The sequence below is a fragment of the Microsporum canis genome, genomic scaffold (assembly GCF_000151145.1).
Source record: "Microsporum canis CBS 113480 supercont1.3 genomic scaffold, whole genome shotgun sequence".
Classification (NCBI taxonomy): domain Eukaryota; kingdom Fungi; phylum Ascomycota; class Eurotiomycetes; order Onygenales; family Arthrodermataceae; genus Microsporum; species Microsporum canis.
Genome location: NW_003299167.1, coordinates 2,949,550 through 2,969,142, shown reverse-complemented (window position 1 = coordinate 2,969,142; position 19,593 = coordinate 2,949,550). Strand labels below are relative to the sequence as shown.

Genomic DNA, 19,593 nt, shown 5'->3' with positions numbered 1-19,593 from the left:
ATTACCTATCTAACAAATAAAACAAAGAAAATCAAACAGAAGATATATAAGTAGCTTGTATTCATACTTATGCTTTGGTCTTTTGCTATTGAAATATTGAGTGCTACCACCACATTTTGCTCTGGCTTCACTTACACATGGTGGGTGCCATTATTCTCAGAATTTGAATCACCCTTGGCCAGACCCTGCTGGCTTCCAGATATCCCCTCGCCCGACATCGCTCCGCTTTTGCTGCCAGCCCAGCCGGGTATATTCTTTGACATTTCTAGGTTTGTATAGCCTCCAGAGCCAGCGTCGCTGTTGAGTTTGTGCGAGTCCATTACTGCCGCCTTAGACGGCTTAATCAACCGCACAATACTATCCAAAGTATTCGATAAGGACTGTGGTACCTGCAGCTTCCTGATAGAACCTAGGGGTGGGATGCAACCCATTATAATGACAAAGGCTTGCTCGAGGCAGGACCAAAGGATAGTAAGGGAGGCATTATATTGGGCATCAGTAGCGGTAGGGTCTGCTTGTTGATCGGCGATACGCTGGAGGCTAATAGTTTTGAGAATCGACATACTCATGGTGAGTAGCGATGCGCTCATGAGAAGTATCAGGCCTATTCGTTTCCCAAGAGACATTTGAAGCCGCCAAATAATCATGACTGGAAACAGGACAAATGTTAAATCGGTAAAGGTCCATAAAGCTTTTTATCAAATGTTAGCTGTAACTAGCCTTAATACTTAGAGGAAATTGGTCAGACGAGGTACGACTCACATTGACTAAGGAATGCTAGACTAATATAAATTTTTGGATTCCAGCGCTTGCTTGGCTGGAATGGGTTCCAGTTCCCGCTAACAGGAGTCGTTTGCAGAAATGTGGATGGAATAACTATGACCGTCAAGATGGTACATAGGCCTGTCACCACGACCAGGAACCACTTGAGCCATCTGTGGACTTTGCCGAAAAGGTGCACAAGGAGGACTGCAATAGAGAGACGCGCTGTGATAGCAACAAGGAGTCCGGGGGTGTTTGCAAGCCACATCCATTTCAAGATGTTAATGATCTGATCTGGCCGCAGGCTAGCATCATGCTTTCCGAAGCCATAATGGTAGCCCACGCTCACAAAACACTGAGAGATAATATTAAATATCTAGATACTTTAAGCATTAGCACTGTGGGTATTGGCAGAAAATAACACCATCCAGCTTGAAAAGAGTAGAGATTCATGATAGCACTGCACTTACAAGTGCAGCACCTATAAGCCAATCGTCTAGAACAAGACGGTTGCTTAGTTTGATGCGTACATAGTAGCGAAGTGCCACGGCAATGACTGCTAAACTGGCAAAAGTCCAGGTCAGGGCCATAATCAGAGGCCCCCGGCCGAGATCATCCGGATTGATAAGTAAAGGCATATGTGACATGGCCTTTGTACTGACGATTGAAGATAACAAGTTAGCTATAACGACAGCGCTGGGGCGAGTAGCTGAGATTTAGTTCAATACATCCAACCAACCGCATACACTTCAGCCCATCTAGTCATTTAAGTATATCAACGTATATAAGGACATCAGCATGAATTTCCATTGCAATGCTAGGGTAGAATAGGGGCGACAAGGCTCCAGTTTTGGGTTTGATATCCCGGCAGTAACAAATGAATAGCCATTAAGAACTTTATGGAGCCATAGTAAAATTACAATGCCCTAAGAATTACTGTAATCTTTATATGAAGGCAAAGAGTAAAATACGCTCATGGGTATACTGCGGCCAAGGGGCGTAACGATCAGGCTGAACTGTAGTACTGGGGTAGGAGATACAGATCAAAAATTACGCTAAGGGCGTGGCATCTGTGCTAATAATAACATGTGTAATATATAACATAGGGAAGACTTGCAACTCCCGTTTAGATCGACACTCACTATGTATGCTGGTCTCTAAAGGAGCCCCCATGCAAGGTTAAAATGACCAGCAGAAAGCCACAGGCTATCCATAGCAACCTGCTTTCTTCCCCGTTAGTTAAACTGCACAGTATCTTACTTAAAAGTGCAAGAGCATCAGCGGGCAAAATGATATCCAATGTAGGTCGAACCTATAAACACAACAAGAGGGCACATGAAATAATGGCGATGGAACAGAGGACTAGAGCTATAAAATCTATTTATCGGCGCTATGCTCGGGGATAGGAGTAATATGAGCAGTTGATGAGCAAGGAATTAGTTACATATCAAAGCCAACCTCCGGCTTTAAAAACCAACACTCCGGAAGACAAGTCCGACAACTGATTGAACAAGGATTTTGTACCTGTGGATAAAATTCAGCCTTCATGCAGCGTAACATGTGCCATTAGATTACATGTTACCCTGACACCAATGCCAAAATTATCCTTGTCTAACTCAAAGTCGCAGGCTGTGGCATCTTTGATTGTGAAGTTGAACTCCTGAACTAGGGCAGCGAGAAGTAAGTACATCTCAGCCCAGGCAAGGCTGCGGTTTAGCCCAATGTCAGCAAAAATCACGTACTTGTGGTTATAGCATTCAAGGAAAAATAGGACTTACTGCATGCCGAGACATGTTCTAGTTCCTCGTGAGAACGGTGCAAATGTCGAGGTTGTTTTCATATAGGTCGGTTCCATCCATCTCTCTGGGTTAAAACGCATTGGATCGGGATATAACTTTTCATTGGTATGTATCAATATAGTAGTCATACCAATCGGAGTTCCGGCGGGAATACGCCAGTTTTCATAGAAGAGATCCTTATCTGTAATGCGTGCTGCTCGTGTGGCTACTCCAGGACTAAGGCGTAAACCTTCCGTTAAGACGGCCGTGAGATAGGGTAGCTTCTCTAGCTGCTTTAATGCGACTGGCTTAGAAGATGTAGTAGATGCTTTGTTAATTTCTTCTCTAAGCCGTTGAAGAATTGTATCATTAGTATAAACGTGATATAGGATTAACCTTAGGGTATTAGATATCGTTTCAAATCCTGCACCAGTAATAGTAGCTAGTTCTTCAAAAATGCGATCAAAAGTTTTATCGGCTGGAGGAAGGTCAGAATGAGTAATTGCGTAAACTATAGTATCCTTAACCTTAATATTAGGAGAAGGGGATACTGAAGCCGCCAATGTATCTCGTGTATCTTGTTCTGATTGCTATTGAGGTCAGTATTAATTTAAAAGAAAGACTTAAATATAACAAGCACCAGTTTGAGGCCACCTGTTCATCAATAAATGGTAGCATACCTGAAGATAACGGAGGAAAGCCTGAGTATTTTCATCTGCCATCTTCTTGGCCCAGTTAATGGGTATCGCTCTCATTAAGGGTCCAAACCAGCGTATATGCTTAGTCGTACGCCAGAATACCCCCGCGCCCTGAGACGCCAGTGATAATCCAATACCAAAGTCTTCTAAATCAAGTTCATTATACTCTTTGCCAACAATGAACTCATTGGCATTATCTCGAGAAAACGCACTAATAGCCGCGCCTAAGTTAACAGTGGTTCCTTTGAAAGTGGAAATGCGCTGACAGAGCTTCTCAATATTTCGGTGTAGCAGATTTTGCCTGGCAACAATGTTTAGTTTCGAAAAAAATGGGGCAATAGCACGGCGACGAGATTTATGGGCATAGTGGTCTATAACCATAGCTTAGCAGAGACAGCATCATAATATGGAAGGGGATACAATACCTGAGCCAAATATAGTGGAGGTTTTGGCTCCAAAGGCGTCATATGCCCAGGCATACTTATCCCAGCGGCCATCCAAGCGATAGAGCGTCTCGAAAAATGCTGGGTCAATGACATGTAACTCATACGGACTAATGCGAATGATGGGGCCTATTAATGGTTAGAACTTAACTATAATAACCGGATTGTACAAATACCATATATTTTGTGTAATTCAGCAATCTTCATAGTATACTGGCCACCAAGAATAACATCGTAGTATGCTTCATACCAGCGAGAGATAGCTGCTAATTTGGGGCCGGGAAAACAGGCCAGAGGGTGAAAGAACAGCCGATAGAAAATAAGGGTTCCGTAGTAGGCAAACGCCACTCCAACTAGCATAGGCCAACTAATGTTAAGCTCCATACTTGGGATAATTGTAGAAACGGCTCTTGTAAACGCAGTGATTTGGACAGAAGAGATATTATTTTCAGGAGTCCCACAAGTATGGACATAAATCAAGTGTCGCCAGCGGAAGTATACAGGAACTTATAAAAAAGCAAGTACAATTAAGCATAACATAGTGGGGTCATGCTAGTACTAGCTCAGCCTAGCTCTCAAGGAAGAAGAAAAGAAGAAAGTTAAATAGCTGATTAACCTGTGACAATGCTTAACTATACATACAGAGTACCAAGATTCGCCGAGCTTGAGTGCTAGCCTCCTTTCCCACTACTGTATCTGTATTAGAAAGTGCGTAAGAACTAGTGCAGCTGATATAGGTATGGATTGGTATTATCATGAGGCTAACTTCGGCTCCCTCGGAATGTAACTAGCTAACGATAAAAGTAAAAGCCTCTTTGCTGACAGTTTACCTTGGCAATCTAGCTTGTATTACTCCCTCATAATGCACGGGGGAATACACAAACTTCTCCACGAATTCCAGCCCTACTTCTGCGAGGATTTCACGCCACTGCGCCTCGTTCCGCTCCATGCCTGCTAGCGCTGTGAGCATAGTCATATCAATAGATGCAGCCATGATATTTACGCCCGTCTCAGGTAAGATCATCTCGTCAATTAATATAACTGACTCCGGTCCCATGGCTGCCTTGGTTTGCTCGAGGATATTGCGCGCCTTATGTGGTGGGTGATCATGGAGTATGGCGCGAAGGTAGTAGAATTTGGCATCTAAGAACAAAGAAGAATCAAAGATATTGTTAGTGGTTATCTATGCAAAAAGAAATCCTAATGATGCTCACCCTTGATTGGTTGCGGCTGAAAAAAGTCATGCTCCATATTCTCCACACCAGGAGTTGGCAACGCCTTTGCAATCGAATGCGGTAGGTCCTGCAGGATTACTCTGCCCGGCAGGTCAGGATACTTCTCCTTGAATTGCTTGCATTGATGCCCGATGCCGCCACCAATATTGACATAGATAGCCCTGCTATTATCCTTTGAATCCCAACCTTCTACCTCTTGAGCAACAGGATACACCGAAAGCCATGAAAGCTCAGGCTTACGACGAAGAGCCATGTAGTCGTTGAAGTAGGTAAGGTGTGAGTTATTCTCGGCAAACCACTGGAACGCATGGAGTGGTGTTTTCCAGGCATCTTGAAAAGCTGTGTGTAGCTCATCCACAGGGTTTTTGTATCCTATTCTCTTCAAGAAGCCCGGCAAGGCTTCATACTGGGGTCCCGCAGTGTAGAAACTAAAGCCTGTTAGCCTCTCGGGCAGTTATTATTTGGGTATAAATCACTCACTAATGGCTCAAACCAGCCTCCACAGACTTCTCGGTAAGATTTGTGGTTATATTGTTTGCGGTGTACCGGTTGGCCGAAACCTCGTCTACTATGTCAATAGCAGCAAGATATCTAAGAATTCGACCTGTGTGTAGCAGTTACAATGTGATGCGAAGATTAAAGAACGGAACCATCACATACTCATCAACTGGGGCTCTGCCCCGCATTTTTGGGCGACTTCTTCCACTCCTAAGGGCCTTTCGGCCCCAGACAAAAGCTTGAAAATCCCCAAGTCAAAGCCAATCCTGATTGTCGCTGTTTCTAGGTTCTATATAACCAAGTCAGTTATTCCTATGTCGTTAAACAGTCAATAATTGGGAACCGACCATATGTCCATATCTGTGAATGGTGTCGCTGGGACCTTCTAGAGAGAGGATGAGCTTGTTCAGCGAGATGATAAGCTGCCGGCGAGTCGCCTCACTAGCAGTCGCTGCAAGCTGCTTGATAGAGTCGAGGGTTGCATCCATTGTGGCTTGATCTAGAGATGTAGATTTTGTTATTTTTATGGACAATCCGTCATTGAATATCGTAGTAAATACATACTCAGGCTCGAAGGGGGAGCTCTTTTGTACTTACGAAATGAGAGGTCGTTACTCAATAAGCCAGAGTACGTGTAGTATCATTTAATGAGGGGGTTACCAATATGCACATATATTAATTGTGTGCATCTAGCTGGGCCTATCGTCGCTGTCATGATCAACCAACGTCTCCTGTCATGTACAATCCCTTGTAGAACAGGCACAAGAAGGACATGGGGGCTTCGGCTGCATATCATGTCGTGTAATTAACGTTACGGTAACAACCTAAAAGTAGAACTAACTTTATTAAATTTAGTTGTTGGTATGCATACATATTATGTTGTACGGCTCAATGGTGTGGCGGACTCGTTCATCCGTCCGTACATGCGTAGGGTATATTTGCCGGTGCCGAGTCGCCCCTTGTACATAGTAGTAGGTCGTAGTTATAATTATAATGGAGATAGAATACGAGGTGGTCAAAGCAACTTAACTTGGTGGGGAATTTACGTACATGAACCAGGGATGATGCGTTGAAGCCTGGAGTACAGGGCAATATGCATGTTTCTCATGATATTTGCTATAGTAATATAACCAAGACTAAACAATTTGTATTTGACAGAATGATATAAAAGTTAAACCCCGCGGGCGGCCAAGGCATCCTTCAGCTGCGCGACGAATCCAGCCACATTTTCCGGCCCAATCATGGTGTAATGCGCACCTCCGACTGCATGGATCCTAGGCTCCGTCTGAGAAAAATCTCTCCACTTGATCAAATGCTCTGTTATCCACTTCTCTCTTGATGGGGCAGCTCGTTTGAGAGGAATTGCGTGGAAAACGTCAATGCTGTCGATCTGCCCACTTGGTTCGTATTCAATTGCCATGCTCTGCAGGCCGTAAGCGACATCAGCCCAACGGGCCAGTTCTGCATTTTCCAGATCCAGCTCCTCCATCCGATGGTGATCTGCGTTGTGGATAATCTGTTCCAGGGCGTCACTCCTAGACGCCTCGGAGAACTTAGAGTTCTGCTCCATCTTCTCAACATCTTCCTCAGTCGTCAGTCCGAGGAATTGTGTTAGGTGTAGAAGACACATGTTCCAGTGCAGCTGGCGCATGCGCCATTTGATGTGTGGTGGTAAGTTGAAGCTACCTAGGAAGCGTACTGAGCTCCCACTTGTGCCGGTCTCCGTGTAATTTAGTTGCTTGGCTGTCTCAAAGGCAAGCATGGCGCCATAACTATAGCCAGCCAGCGCATAGGGTCCCTGTTGCTGGCGCTGTCGAATGGCTTGAGTGTAGATATTCACAGCCTCAGTAATTGACGTAAATTGTGACTGCCCTCGCTCAAAGCCTCTTGCGCGGAGGGCATAAATGGGCCGCTCGTCATCAGCAAGATGTTGTGCCAGACCGATGAACACTAGCACCTCACCCACACCAGGGTGAAAAAGCCAGAGTGGTGGCTTCTTACCACCAGATTTCAGTGTTACCACAGGTTCATAATCTACCACGTTTTTCTCTAGCTCGTCGGGAGAGTCTCCGGGCCACCCGGAATTTAGAGCCGCAGCTAGTGATCGAGCTGTTGGGTTATTCATGAGTGTGATGATGGGCAATGTAATTCCTAGGCGGGTGTCAAGACGGCGCTTCAAGCGGATGAGATCCAATGACGTAAAGCCCAGCTCAAAAAACTGTGTTTCAGGCCCTATCGTGTCAATATTGATACCGAGTGTATTCGCGAAATCATCAATAAGAAGAGCTTCCGCTTCAGTTGCAACAGTCAGCAACGTTCTTTGTTGGCTTTCTTTCCTATACTCATCAAGCTTCTGTCTATGAAGAGCAATGTCCTCGCTAAACACACCCGTCTCAAATAAAGAGCTCATCTTGGAGGACGATATCTTCCCCAGCGACGATACAGGTAATAGTGATAATGACGACTCCCTTAAGGAAAAGATTAAAGGGGGCGCAAAGGCACTGGAAATGCATACCCGCGCAGCCAGCTCACCGATTTCGACCATTTCCTCTGCGGTATGCGGCCATTCTCTAGGGGTATAACAAATGGTAACCTGTTCGGTATGTTCAGCTCTTGAGGGAAACACCACGAAGCGATTTACCTTATCGCTGATGGCACGTTCTAATAGCGACCCGACGTCTGCTATAACAATCTTGATACCGTTGATGTTGATTATATCTTTCTTTCTTCCGATAAGGCATAAATTGCCATTCGCGTCAATGCGGCCTTGATCTCCGGTACGGAACCATCCGTCTCGCAAAGGGAAGGCATCCTCGGTGGCCTCGGGGTTCCGATAATAACCACCAAACACCACGTCACCGCGTACCTCCAAGTCTCCAGGCTCATTCATGGCTGCCAATCTCGAGTCAACGACAACACGCATTTCAATGCCTTTCATGCACTTGCCTAGAGAGGCTACAGCATAGCCGCATTCAACATCGTAGGATGGACATGCAAGATTAAAGATTGCTCCCGCGCAGGTCTCCGTCATACCAAATCCTGGTGTGATGGCATCGGGGCGTGCTCCATATTTTTGAAGTATGGCAGATGCAGCCACGCAGGTTGTAACATCGTTAGCTTCACCTCCAGAAGCGACAACATGTAGATTTGATAAATCCCAGGAGTTACCCTCTCGTTGATGATTATATTCCTGTTTCATTGTTGATACCAATCGCCCAAGAAAGAAATTCGGTGCAAATGTGCGATAGACACGGTGTCGGCTTAGGAGGTCCAGAAAGACATCCGGAGACGAGACTATGTCAACTGCGTTAACATGAACCTGGTCAACACCGAGCCACAAAGCCTGAATGTGGATCTCGACGAGACTTGCAACGTGATCAAGGCCAATCCAGTTCATAAATGGCCCATCCTGACGTAGTTGGCGTACTGATGCTTTTCCAGAGATGGCTGCGACGACTTGTTTGTGGCTCAAGCATACAGCCTTTGCATTCCCAGTACTTCCTGAGGTCAACATCAACATTGCTAGGGGTTTGCCTTCTTTATAGTTAGGATGGTCCGCTGAGCTTCCTGGACCATGTTTTGGCCCATTGTGGCCTGATGGAGGTCCGTTATAATAGAGTGACTCAATTGTGTGCAGCTGCAGCAAGTTTTGCGTTCCATCAAATAGGCTAAGCAAGTTATTCCTGGTAATGCATATTGGCAATTGAAGAAGATTTGATAGCCCCCGAATATGCTGAAGCCGATGATCCTCAACAACGCTGAAAGGAGGAGAGAGTACCGGTAGGCCGTTGGCGAGTAGGACAGCCCAGAACCAGACTATGGTATCCCAGTGGTCATCGAAGTGTAGAAGGATAGGGTGGCCTTCTTTGAAGCTAGGAAAAGCGCGAAGGATCTGGCCGTAGTGACTGGCCTGGGCGTAAAGTTCCAGGTAGGAAAACTCTTTATATTTAGATGTATTCCCAATGGGATAGCAGATGACTGACCCTTTCCTTGATGCAGCCACACTTTTTAAGATATCTTGAAGATAAATCCCCCCAAATTCCCGTCCTGGCAACGACGGTTCCAGGGTTAAATGACATGCGGATGCCGTAGAAGAATAAAGGTCTGGCAAGAGTTTTAGTCCTGTAGAATAGGACGTCAGAGTATTGAGCAAAGCCATATTAGTAACAGAAGGAGACTGGAGTCTGCTGGATTCCGCTCCAGGGCAGGTATTATATTCCTGTACTCGATGCTGTTCCTTTATGTGTAGACTCATAAGACCCATTGGAACCTATTTCTCTCCGTAGCCCTGGACATTTAGGTCAGTGAACAGATAGGGGCATTCCATACCACGTCAAATCCGAGCATTTCCCCGAGGAAGGATTGGAGATGCATGATCAATTACAAACACCAAGCACTGCATGTGTATCATACTCCAGCTTCATTCTTTGCATAAAGCAAGTGAGACCCCAGAAAACTAGGTATCAATAATAGCAAATAGTATATAGGGTAGATATGCAACCGTGGCAATTGTAACCCAGTATCCTGGCGTAATAACTCCTTCAACTTACAAGGAATGAGACTGCAAGACCAATAGTGTGCAATCCAACAGATAATCCCAAGCCGTGTTGGCTCTTTTAAGCCAAGGGTATCAGTTTTCGGTACAGCAATGCTAGGGTATAAGCAGTGTACGAAATACAGCAATCTGCATACTCCTCAAAAAATGCGGTATGGGGCTCCTGCGTGTCGTTATTACCACCTCTAGTTGGTAAGTACGAGGCTGAAAATACCCATTCCCTTAATGTGATATTAGTTAAAAAAGAAATTTTGATTCACAAGGGGAAGAAATCATCCGTTACATTCGAAAACAATATATTTAGAAACATTGGCTTGCTTGATTTCTGCATCCGGCTTATCTCTCCTCTCTCTGGCGTTACGTACCTTGATTCTTCCTTGGGTGACCAAAATGGAGGGAACAAAACCAGTCCCGAGAATTATCCAGCTCGCGGCCACTATCAGCAGCTCAGTGCTCAAGATCCAGGAGACCCTGGATATCCTGGGTGCACCCTCGCCGTCTTTTGATGAGAATGCTTCTCCTCTTCCAATAGACATTGGTAAGGCTCAGGATGCTGTCCTTGATGCCACGGCCGAGCTTTATGATTTGCTCACGGAGCCCTCGAATATCATTCATCGATCCGCTAGAGTGAGTAAGCTCCCATTAGCATAATTTATGAACTGAGCAGCTAACATTGTCGTCAATGCAATAAGAGTGACAAGTCGGCCTGTCTGCAAGTCATTTCTCGCTTTGGTATTGCCGGACTTATACCGCCTGATGGCCAGGCTTCATTTGGTGAAATTGCCAAAAAAACGCCACTGACTGAGCAAATGGTTGGCCGTATTATTCGTCACGCAGCGATGATGCGTATTTTCTATGAGCCAGAGCCAGGTATCGTGAAGCATACGAAGGCATCAAGAATGCTGGCCCGTCCAGACGTGAGGGACTGGATGAGAGCTGGTATTGAGGAATTGGGTCCTGCAGGCGGAAAGGTAAGACAATCAACACATTTAAGCAGGAGGGAAACATTGATAATATTCCTCTTAGCTTGCGGATGCCCTTGAAAAGTGGCCGGGCTCGCAGGAGCCAAATGAGACAGTAAATATCCCCCACTATTGCACGAAACTATAGGCGATGCTGAACACTTCCACTAGGGATTTTCTCTCGCAAACGATACCACAGGGTCCATTTACGACGTTATTGCAGCAGATCCTGACCGAGCCGCCCGCTTCGGAAATGCAATGAAGGTGATGACGTCGAGGCCTGCGTTTGACTTGTCCTATGGCACAGACTACTACGACTGGGAATCCCTGAGGGAGGCCCAAGTCGTAGATGTTGGAGGTGCCCAGGGTCATTTTGCAATAGCGCTTGCAAAACGATATAGTCAGCTCCGTATCATTGTGCAGGATATGACCAAGATGGTCGAGAACGCTGATGCAGGAGATTTAGCGGACAGAGTTCGCTTTATGGCCCACGACTTGTTTGATCCCCAACCAATCAGGGCTGATGTGTATTTCTTCCGATGGATCTTCCACAACTGGTCGGATAAGTATTGTATTCAGATACTCAAGGCGCAGATGCCGGCACTGAAGCCAGGGGCAAGGCTTATTGTGCAAGAAGCCCTTATGCCAGAGACCGGCTCTGTAGCCTATTGGAAGGAAAGAGACTTCAGGTATGTGATAGCTAATATTTGGTCGAGAGTGGGATTCAAGTCTGACTTTTTGTAGGTCAATGGATCTGGAAATGGCCTATACCTTCAACGCTCGGGAAAGGACTCTGGCAGACTGGAAGGCCTTGTTTGTAGCCGCTGATCCGGCATTTGTCCTGAAGAAAGTTGTAGACCCTCCAGGTTCCGCCATGGGACTTCTCGAATTTGTGTGGGAGGGCTGGAATAGGCCTGCAAACTAGTGTTTTCCATATCTACAGTAAACAGCGCTCCCTCTAACGCTCTTGTTGTGAACATGAAGAATTCACATAGATTATATCCTCATTATCCGATCATATATACATATGTCTGACATTAATAACTGAACCGTGTGCTCAAACTTGACATGTTCTTCCGGCGCCCGGTAGTTAAGCCAGTAGTGAAAGCTATCAGTCTTACACTTTAGGAACATGTTCCTTCAGATACTCCTCCTCAGCCTCAGTGTTCTTCCGACCCAAGGCAGCGTTCCTAGTTGGATATCTTCCAAACCTCTCCAGCTGCTGCATATGCCTTTTCACAGCCGAAACGCCCATATCGACCCAGTTGTGTTCTTCCTCGGTCACACATCGTGGTTTCAGCTTCTCAAACAGGCATCGGACCGCGATCAGTGAAATAAGGCTTTCCTGGTGCATCAGCGGCATGTAAAAGGCCGATGCCTGAATGACAGTGACCTGTTTGTCGAAATCGCGCGCTATGGCCTTGGTAGCTGTCTCATACGCCTTTGCATCGGCCGTGAAGGCTTCTGGCGAGCCGCGGAACATGTTGCGGGAAAACTGGTCAAGCAGGGCGACGAGGGCGACGCTGGCTTCAGGTTCTGCTGCCCAGTCATCGAGTTCATTGCGGCGAGCTTTGAGAACGAGGTCGCCAAACTCGGACTTCAGCTGGTCATCAAGACCTGCGGGGGCGAATATCCATTCGATGGGAGGGCGGTTGAACCAGAAGGCCACGACACGCTTGACATCTGGATTCATGATGGGTATAGTTGGTGCTCGAGTGGCTGATGAATATGTTTGAATGATCTTGAGATGCTGTTTAACTATGAACGAGCTCGCTCTAGTGACTGGATTCCGAATGAACATATGTTCGGGAGTGCAGAAGACAGAGCAAGAAGGGAATATGCTGTCTTTTCCTGCCCATGCAAGGCTGGGGATCCAACAGATATAAATACGTTCTCACTGGTTAATATGTCACGCTTCCTAGCACTTAGCCTTCGAAGCAGGCTGGGTTATATCTCCAGAAGGGGTCAGTCACTGTTCAACATTTCATCTTATTAGAACGGCCCCGGTTCTCAAGCTGAATCCCTGGAGAATAGACTGAGCCTTTCATCTGTACCTAGAGTCGAACGGTAGTTAGTGGAGCAGCTCTGCGCCTTGTCAGCGACTATCGACTATACACGGGTTCTAAAGACAAACATCCATGTCAGTTCTACTCTCCAGCTTCTTCCATATCAAACTTGCAGGTTGCTTCATCCATGCGTAGACGGTCGTGTAGTTGTAGGATGTTCATATATTAAACAGCAGAGAGAGATTAAGCAAGTCCGGTTTCTGCCGTGCCCCGCGTCTCTTTTTCTCTCCCCCCGCCAAAAAAAATACACTTATATAATGCTTCCACCCTCGCTTTGTACACCAACATCTACAAGTCTTCTTCGTCAGCTCTGCTTCAGACATATAAGCTACCGATACACTTTCTCTCGTGCTACACGCAGAGAAACGCTATCGTCCTTCACCATGGCTCGCAAGTTCTTCGTTGGTGGTAACTTTAAGATGTAAAAACAGATCTCTACAAATAGCCACCATACAGATCAACGGCTAATTGGGTTGAAACAGGAACGGAACATCTCAATCAATTTCCGACATCATAACCAACCTCAACAATGCTAAGCTTGATGCCAACACCGAAGTCGTTATCTCCCCTCCAGCCATCTACCTTCTCCTGGCCCGCAGTCAAGCAAATGAGAAAATCGGCGTCTCTGCTCAAAACGTTTTTGATAAGCCAAACGGAGCCTTCACAGGAGAGCTTAGCGTTGATCAGTTGAAGGATTCTAAGATCAACTGGACTTTGACCGGACACAGCGAGAGAAGGGTTATCCTCAGGGAAGACGATGATGTAAGGGTTTATTTGTTCCAACTACAAAAGTACAACCCCTGTGCTAAATGAACGGTTTTTCTTGGGTATAGTTCGTTGCACGCAAGACAAAGGCCGCTATTGAGGGTGGATTGAGTGTGATTGTCTGCATCGGAGAGTCTCTCGAGGTATGCATAAACCTATCATGTAGAAACAGGGCCGAATGGCATCAGCTAATACACCCGATCTACAGGAGCGAGAGGCCGAAAAGACCGTCGATGTCGTCACCAGACAGCTACAAGCCGTTGCTAGCAAGATTTCCGAGCAGCAATGGGCCAACATTGTTATTGCCTATGAGCCAATCTGGTACGTCTATATTTTTGCCACGACGCCAATTCATAGCTAATCCAGTGCCATCTCCAGGGCTATCGGAACCGGAAAGGTCGCCACTACCGAGCAGGCCCAGGAAGTCCACGCTTCTATCCGTGAGTGGCTTGCCAAAACTGTTTCCCCTGCCGTCTCCGAGGCCACCCGTATCATCTATGGTGGAAGTGTCAACGAGAAGAACTGCCGTGAGCTGGCTAAGCAAAAGGATGTCGATGGATTCTTGGTTGGAGGCGCCAGCTTGAAGCCTGCCTGTAAGTCACTTAGTGCTACATCCACCATAAGTCAAGTAACTAACAACCGGAATAGTTGTCGACATCATCAACGCTCGACTATAAGTATAAGAAAGATGGATGACCATGCTCCTGCCTAGCTACTAAATGGCGGCTTTTGGCTATGATGTCAGCTTTGAGAAGCGACCCAGAGTGATCTCTCCATTGATGTATTTATCAATGTTAAATATACCAATTAAAGATATAACTTTTCACACCAGTCTCCGGCCACTCAAGACCAGCAATCGATTCAGCATTATCCCAACAAATGCCAGGAAAAATAGGGGAATGCTATTGTATGAAGATAAATGTATATAACGGAGTGAGATCCGTTTATATGATAGAACGAATATCATTTGAATCATGAAGAGTATAATACGGACACACCCACGCCTGTCCAGCTATAGCCCTTAGATGAAGACCCGCCTGAACATGATATTGACGGGGTATGTGCAGATGTTGGACCAAGTGCAACTCCAGCACTGACTAGCAGATCCTTTATACGGCCTTCCCAAAGGAGCCGCACCCTCAAAGATTGGTCAACACGGAGCTTGATAACTGATTCCGAAGTTACAGGGGATACTGTAGGCGATACCGACGAAGACGATGAAGCTGGGTCCGAAGACTCCAAGGGAGGTAAGAGACCGAGCTTCCTCTTTGCCCAGGCCAGGTCATCAACGCTTCCGTCGGGGTTGTAGTTATGTAAATTGATCTTTTTCCTGTTTCTCCATAGTTCACATCCAGCAACCATTTCACTTTCCCAGCTGTATACATTGAATCCAAAGCGGGAGCTGAGCGCTAGGTTCGGAGAAGCGAGGAGGGAGTAGGTCGTTGATAAAGAGCCCGTTAGGGGGGTTAATGTCAATGTAAGTGTATATGGGAAGGTCGAGATTGGAGAAGGGATCTGGCTACCACCGGCACCACCAAGTGTTGGTGGAGAAGTAGAGCTTGATCGTGCATCATAAGCAGCAGGCAGTGTGGTGAAGCGCACACCGGTCGAGAGGCCGATGACGCTGGAAGTTGGTGAATAGTAAGCCTCTCCGCCAGCAGAGAGGAGTGCTACAGACTGCGGACAAGAGGTCTTTTCCCTTTTTACGTTACCTGTTGCAATATTTCGACCACCCGAGTCCCTTGGGTCAGGGCCAAAGTTCCATAACCCCCGGAATCCGAATAATGTATTGTCTGTACTAAACAAGAATTCGGTGCTATATTTACCGGTATCGTGGAACAATTGAGTTAATATCGACGCCTGTGGCGATGCTGATTTTGATATATTGGTGGCTTGGCTAGACCATAAGGCAACAGAGACCTTTGTCGTTGGTGAAGGACGGTGCAGGAAAAGAGCCGTAAGCGTTGTTGGAGGCGGTAGATGTAGCGTGGCATGAAGCAGAGTTGCCTTTCTCTTCCTCTCTGACCTCCCTGTGTCCTCATAGGCGTTCGAGAGTGCCTGTTCTGCAGCACCGGTATTGCCACTGCTGCCTAGAGTCCATTCTAAGCCTAGGTCTAGCGGGACAGCAGGCGGGTATATCTGTCTGTACCCTGGTACAAGGCTGCGTAGGGATATCAGGGCACTTCGACTGGGCGTCTTGTCAAGAGGTATGGTACTGAATAGATACGAGACGGAGCCATCTATGAGGCCTACTGTCCCGAGTGTGTATGTTGTCGCAAACTGTGGGGTGGAGAGAGAAGATAGGTGAACGCGAAGTCTCTCTGGAGTAGAAAAGTCAAGAAGAGCTATATATATCAGTTCCTGTTCGTCAGTTATTCTGCATTGCAAATCTATGGTAGCTATCATAGGTACCTTTTGCGGTGTCTGTCAGGGTAGAATATGAGTTATCGCGGTTCCATCCCGAGGCGTCCGAGAAGGCGAGCTGGATGTAGTCCATAAAATCAAGCATTGTATAAAGTCACCAGCTGTCTGGCGGAGGGAAACAAGGACTAATTGCCCGTACCGTGGACTCGACGTCCCTGGTGCTGCTTGTCTTCTTCGTATTTAAATATTCAATGTTCAATTGATCGCATTCTTGGAGTTGAGGATGTCGTGTTTGTCTTGTTTGCACCAAATCAGGACCTCGACGCTCTACAAGACGAAGAAGATATCAACGTTTAATCCTTATATACAGCAAGCGAGCTCAGTGATACAATTTCAGTAGAATAATCATATTCCATGTTGTCAGGGACATTCGCCCCTTATAACGGACATATTATTGAACCAATTATCTCTGTATCTTTCAAGTTCTTTTGGCATAGTTCATTAAAGGGGTACGCTTCCTCTTTTCGCTCTATATCTCATCTTTTCTACCTTTCTATTTCGCTCTATCTATAATCTCTCCCTTCGCATAGTTTTCCTTCCGCAGGTCACTACGGCCAATCCTCTTCTTCAACAGCTAGCTGTTCCTGGGGCTATAGGAGTGTGTGTACCGTCTCCAGCAACAGCACCATGAAAGACCTAAACAGCTCACATCAAAACCAAAGTGTTTCGGCGAACACAACGACCATCAAGGCTTCCATTGTATCAACGACGACTACCCCTTGATAATCGCTCGCAAACAGATCGCTTGGAGTTCATCAGAGCCGCTGTTTTTTGTTTGATGTTATCGATAAGAACTTCCACGTGACCTGCTCAGCCTCCATCTCGACTTCTAAAAAAAAAGATCAGCTTTTGCGCATGAGAAAGGACAAGCAGCCTTTTTTTTTCGGCCAAAGGGAGAGCCGCCTTCGTGGGAGACCTTCTTTCTCTGCAGCATGGAAAACTTCTGACATTGCGCCCACCAGCTCACCGCAGTTTGTTCTCATACACAACCATGGCTTCAGAATTCATCGGCTGCACTGTGCTTGTGACCCTCAAGACTCCTCCAAACTGCCGGGTCGAAGGTGAAGTCGTTGATGTCGTAGGGACCAGGTTAAGCTTGCAAAACGGTTGGTCGCTTCTCGGGTTCACCGTTTGAAGTGTCCATGCTAATACTTCAACTAGCACATCTCCTGTGGAACGGCCAGCATTTCCCTTTGTACCATATAGACGGTCCAAGGATCGCAGACCTAGAGATATCTAGCCAGCCAGCCCCTCAGGCATCTTCACACTCTAGAAATGAGCGTATAGATGACAACGGATATCACCCATCACAACATGGCCAGCAGCAGCATCCCACCGTTTCGATACAGCCTGAATCTGTGTCCCGCACTGCCGGGCCTTCATCTTTCGTGGATCCGGCAATTTTAAGTTTCAAACGGCCATCCAGGCTGGGTACACCTAACGAGGTAGAACCGGCTAATGTCACTGCACACCCGATTTCTACTTCTCCTGTCATGCTAGGAGGCTCAGAAGTACCTACATCAGCGCATATAAACCAGATGGGACACCATTCTCGGCTTCCAGCAACACTGAATGCACCTTTTAGCGATTTGGAGCTGAACAAACAAGAGGTGCCACCTTCTACGAGGGGAAATATCATTGAAGAACAGGAGCTGGAGCAAACCCCGATACCCTGCGATGGCCGTCGGGGAGGCGGTGGTGGCTCAACCGCAGCCCAGCTTAAAAATGTGGGAAAACGAGGCAAGCGGAGTAATAAATGGAAGCCTGGGAAGGACGGCGGAGAAACAACCGATATGCCTGCGACGGAACTGCTTGTTTCCGCCACCAACAGTAACAACAACAATGGCAAAAAGGGTACCGCGGGTAAGGGGTGGAGGCAGACTGCTTTCATAGAACCGATTGACACCTCCCCTACTGCTAACAAATCCAAATCAAGGGCCTCCAGAAAGTCACGAGCCCATAAGGAAGACCTAAACGGATGGGCAACCGAAGAGGCGACCGACATTCAGGAATTAGGAGACTTCGATTTTGAAAGCAACTTGTCCAAGTTCGACAAGAGAAGGGTGTTTGATGAGATAAGAAACGATGATATGACCCCTCTTGAAGATCGCTTAGCAAGCTTTAACAGGCGACCTAAACCTGGAACTAATGGAGGGAAAAACCTTCATTATACGGAAAACGTCTTGGACTCAACATCACAACCTCAAGCTCCCCAGTGGAATAGCGAAGCTGGAGAAACAGATAATGATTATACGCTCAACGGTAGAACATCGAGTAGAAACCGATCTATGGCTTCACGCAAGGGCAGTGGTGTACTAGCGTCCACGCCATCGTCCGCTCAATTCACCATTATAGGACGTTCACATCTATCCACTCGTACTGCAAGCCCACAGCCCATCAAAAATATGAAGCACTCTGCGTCCTCTATGACTGGGTCATCAGGCTCTTCAGTGGGCTCCCTCCATATGATAACTACAGGCAGGCGGTGTCCGAGTATCAGCCCTCTTCAGATGGTGGAGATAGAGCAACTAGCTATATCAGAACTTGGCCTAACCGAGGACATAGTCACAGAGAACGCTGGCAGAGGAATTGCTGAAGGTGCAATTTCTCTTGCAACGGGACTTCGTGTACCCTCAATAATTATAGTGTTTGTTGGAAATCATCGAACCGGTGCACGAACCGTCGCTTCTGCACGACACCTGCGCAACCGTGGTTATAGGGTCTCACTCTGTATTCTTGGTAATGACCGTGGTAACGAGTTCACTGATGGCTTTCAGAAACAAGTCGACGTCTTCCAGAAAGCAGGAGGCCATGTGATGCGATGGGAGGACCTTTCTGCCAGACTATCGACGGGCGATTATAAGCCCAAACTGGTCATCGATGCCCTTTTTGGCATGCACATTGCTTTTGAAGACTTGCGTACTGATGACCAAGCGACCGCCTTTGAGATAATTTCCTGGGTGAACCGAAGTAATGTGGATATCTTATCTGTCGATATTCCCTCTGGCATGTCCGCAGTTACGGGTAAGTTAATTAAGTCTACCCATTCCATTTATTTATTTATTCTTGTCTTATTAATATCAAGTAGGAGAAGCAACAGTTTCTCAAGGGTCCCAGCTCGCGGTATCTTCTCAATTCGTCATTTGCCTTGGTGCACCAAAGACAGGCTTAGTGACTGCATTATCTTCACGGGAGGGTGAATCCTGGCAAATTGTTGCAGATGTGGGCATTAGTCCTGTGGCATGGAGAAAATACGGAACTCGTCGCCGTCACGGAGTTGAATTTGGAAACGCATGGGTTGTACCCCTGAGATTCCAGCTTCCTACTCCCTAAGTCATAATCTATCAATGTCTATGTTTCTTTCTTTTCCTTCTTTCTTCCAGGCATCGTGGGAGGGGCGGCTACGG

General features: G+C 46.6%; 9 protein-coding genes across 9 annotated transcripts; 3 read left to right on the top strand and 6 right to left on the bottom strand.

Annotated features, from left to right (window-relative positions):
* Positions 1–131: 131 nt before the first annotated feature.
* MCYG_03970 (conserved hypothetical protein) lies at positions 132–1,409 on the bottom strand (the record flags this gene model as incomplete). Its single annotated transcript, XM_002848418.1, has 3 exons — positions 132–691; positions 763–1,117; positions 1,233–1,409. 3 exons carry the CDS (start codon positions 1,407–1,409, stop codon positions 132–134), a joined length of 1,092 nt encoding a protein of 363 aa, XP_002848464.1.
* An 890-nt stretch (positions 1,410–2,299) lies between these two features.
* On the bottom strand, positions 2,300–4,065 carry MCYG_03969 (cytochrome P450; the record flags this gene model as incomplete). The annotated part of the gene is made up of 6 exons (XM_002848417.1): positions 2,300–2,468; positions 2,541–2,885; positions 2,937–3,130; positions 3,221–3,609; positions 3,664–3,810; positions 3,858–4,065. The coding sequence occupies 6 exons, from the start codon at positions 4,063–4,065 to the stop codon at positions 2,300–2,302; spliced, it is 1,452 nt and encodes a 483-aa protein (XP_002848463.1).
* A 287-nt stretch (positions 4,066–4,352) lies between these two features.
* MCYG_03968 (O-methyl transferase B) lies at positions 4,353–5,902 on the bottom strand (the record flags this gene model as incomplete). The annotated part of the gene is made up of 6 exons (XM_002848416.1): positions 4,353–4,371; positions 4,512–4,824; positions 4,896–5,344; positions 5,397–5,520; positions 5,577–5,703; positions 5,762–5,902. The coding sequence occupies 6 exons, from the start codon at positions 5,900–5,902 to the stop codon at positions 4,353–4,355; spliced, it is 1,173 nt and encodes a 390-aa protein (XP_002848462.1).
* A 229-nt stretch (positions 5,903–6,131) lies between these two features.
* MCYG_03967 (TdiA) lies at positions 6,132–9,493 on the bottom strand (the record flags this gene model as incomplete). The annotated part of the gene is made up of 4 exons (XM_002848415.1): positions 6,132–6,199; positions 6,465–6,530; positions 6,672–9,324; positions 9,398–9,493. The coding sequence occupies 4 exons, from the start codon at positions 9,491–9,493 to the stop codon at positions 6,132–6,134; spliced, it is 2,883 nt and encodes a 960-aa protein (XP_002848461.1).
* Positions 9,494–10,359: 866 nt separating this feature from the next.
* MCYG_03966 (sterigmatocystin 8-O-methyltransferase) lies at positions 10,360–11,856 on the top strand (the record flags this gene model as incomplete). Its single annotated transcript, XM_002848414.1, has 4 exons — positions 10,360–10,596; positions 10,662–10,940; positions 11,103–11,620; positions 11,676–11,856. 4 exons carry the CDS (start codon positions 10,360–10,362, stop codon positions 11,854–11,856), a joined length of 1,215 nt encoding a protein of 404 aa, XP_002848460.1.
* Positions 11,857–12,048: 192 nt separating this feature from the next.
* Positions 12,049–12,624, bottom strand: MCYG_03965 (conserved hypothetical protein; the record flags this gene model as incomplete). Its single annotated transcript, XM_002848413.1, has 1 exon — positions 12,049–12,624. One exon carries the CDS (start codon positions 12,622–12,624, stop codon positions 12,049–12,051), a length of 576 nt encoding a protein of 191 aa, XP_002848459.1.
* A 652-nt stretch (positions 12,625–13,276) lies between these two features.
* On the top strand, positions 13,277–14,439 carry MCYG_03964 (triosephosphate isomerase; the record flags this gene model as incomplete). The annotated part of the gene is made up of 6 exons (XM_002848412.1): positions 13,277–13,418; positions 13,480–13,759; positions 13,831–13,905; positions 13,971–14,083; positions 14,141–14,355; positions 14,411–14,439. The coding sequence occupies 6 exons, from the start codon at positions 13,381–13,383 to the stop codon at positions 14,437–14,439; spliced, it is 750 nt and encodes a 249-aa protein (XP_002848458.1).
* Positions 14,440–14,734: 295 nt separating this feature from the next.
* Positions 14,735–16,259, bottom strand: MCYG_03963 (mitochondrial protein; the record flags this gene model as incomplete). Its single annotated transcript, XM_002848411.1, has 2 exons — positions 14,735–16,107; positions 16,175–16,259. The coding sequence occupies 2 exons, from the start codon at positions 16,257–16,259 to the stop codon at positions 14,735–14,737; spliced, it is 1,458 nt and encodes a 485-aa protein (XP_002848457.1).
* A 918-nt stretch (positions 16,260–17,177) lies between these two features.
* On the top strand, positions 17,178–19,519 carry MCYG_03962 (YjeF_N domain-containing protein; the record flags this gene model as incomplete). The annotated part of the gene is made up of 3 exons (XM_002848410.1): positions 17,178–17,292; positions 17,348–19,210; positions 19,275–19,519. 3 exons carry the CDS (start codon positions 17,178–17,180, stop codon positions 19,517–19,519), a joined length of 2,223 nt encoding a protein of 740 aa, XP_002848456.1.
* Positions 19,520–19,593: the final 74 nt, after the last annotated feature.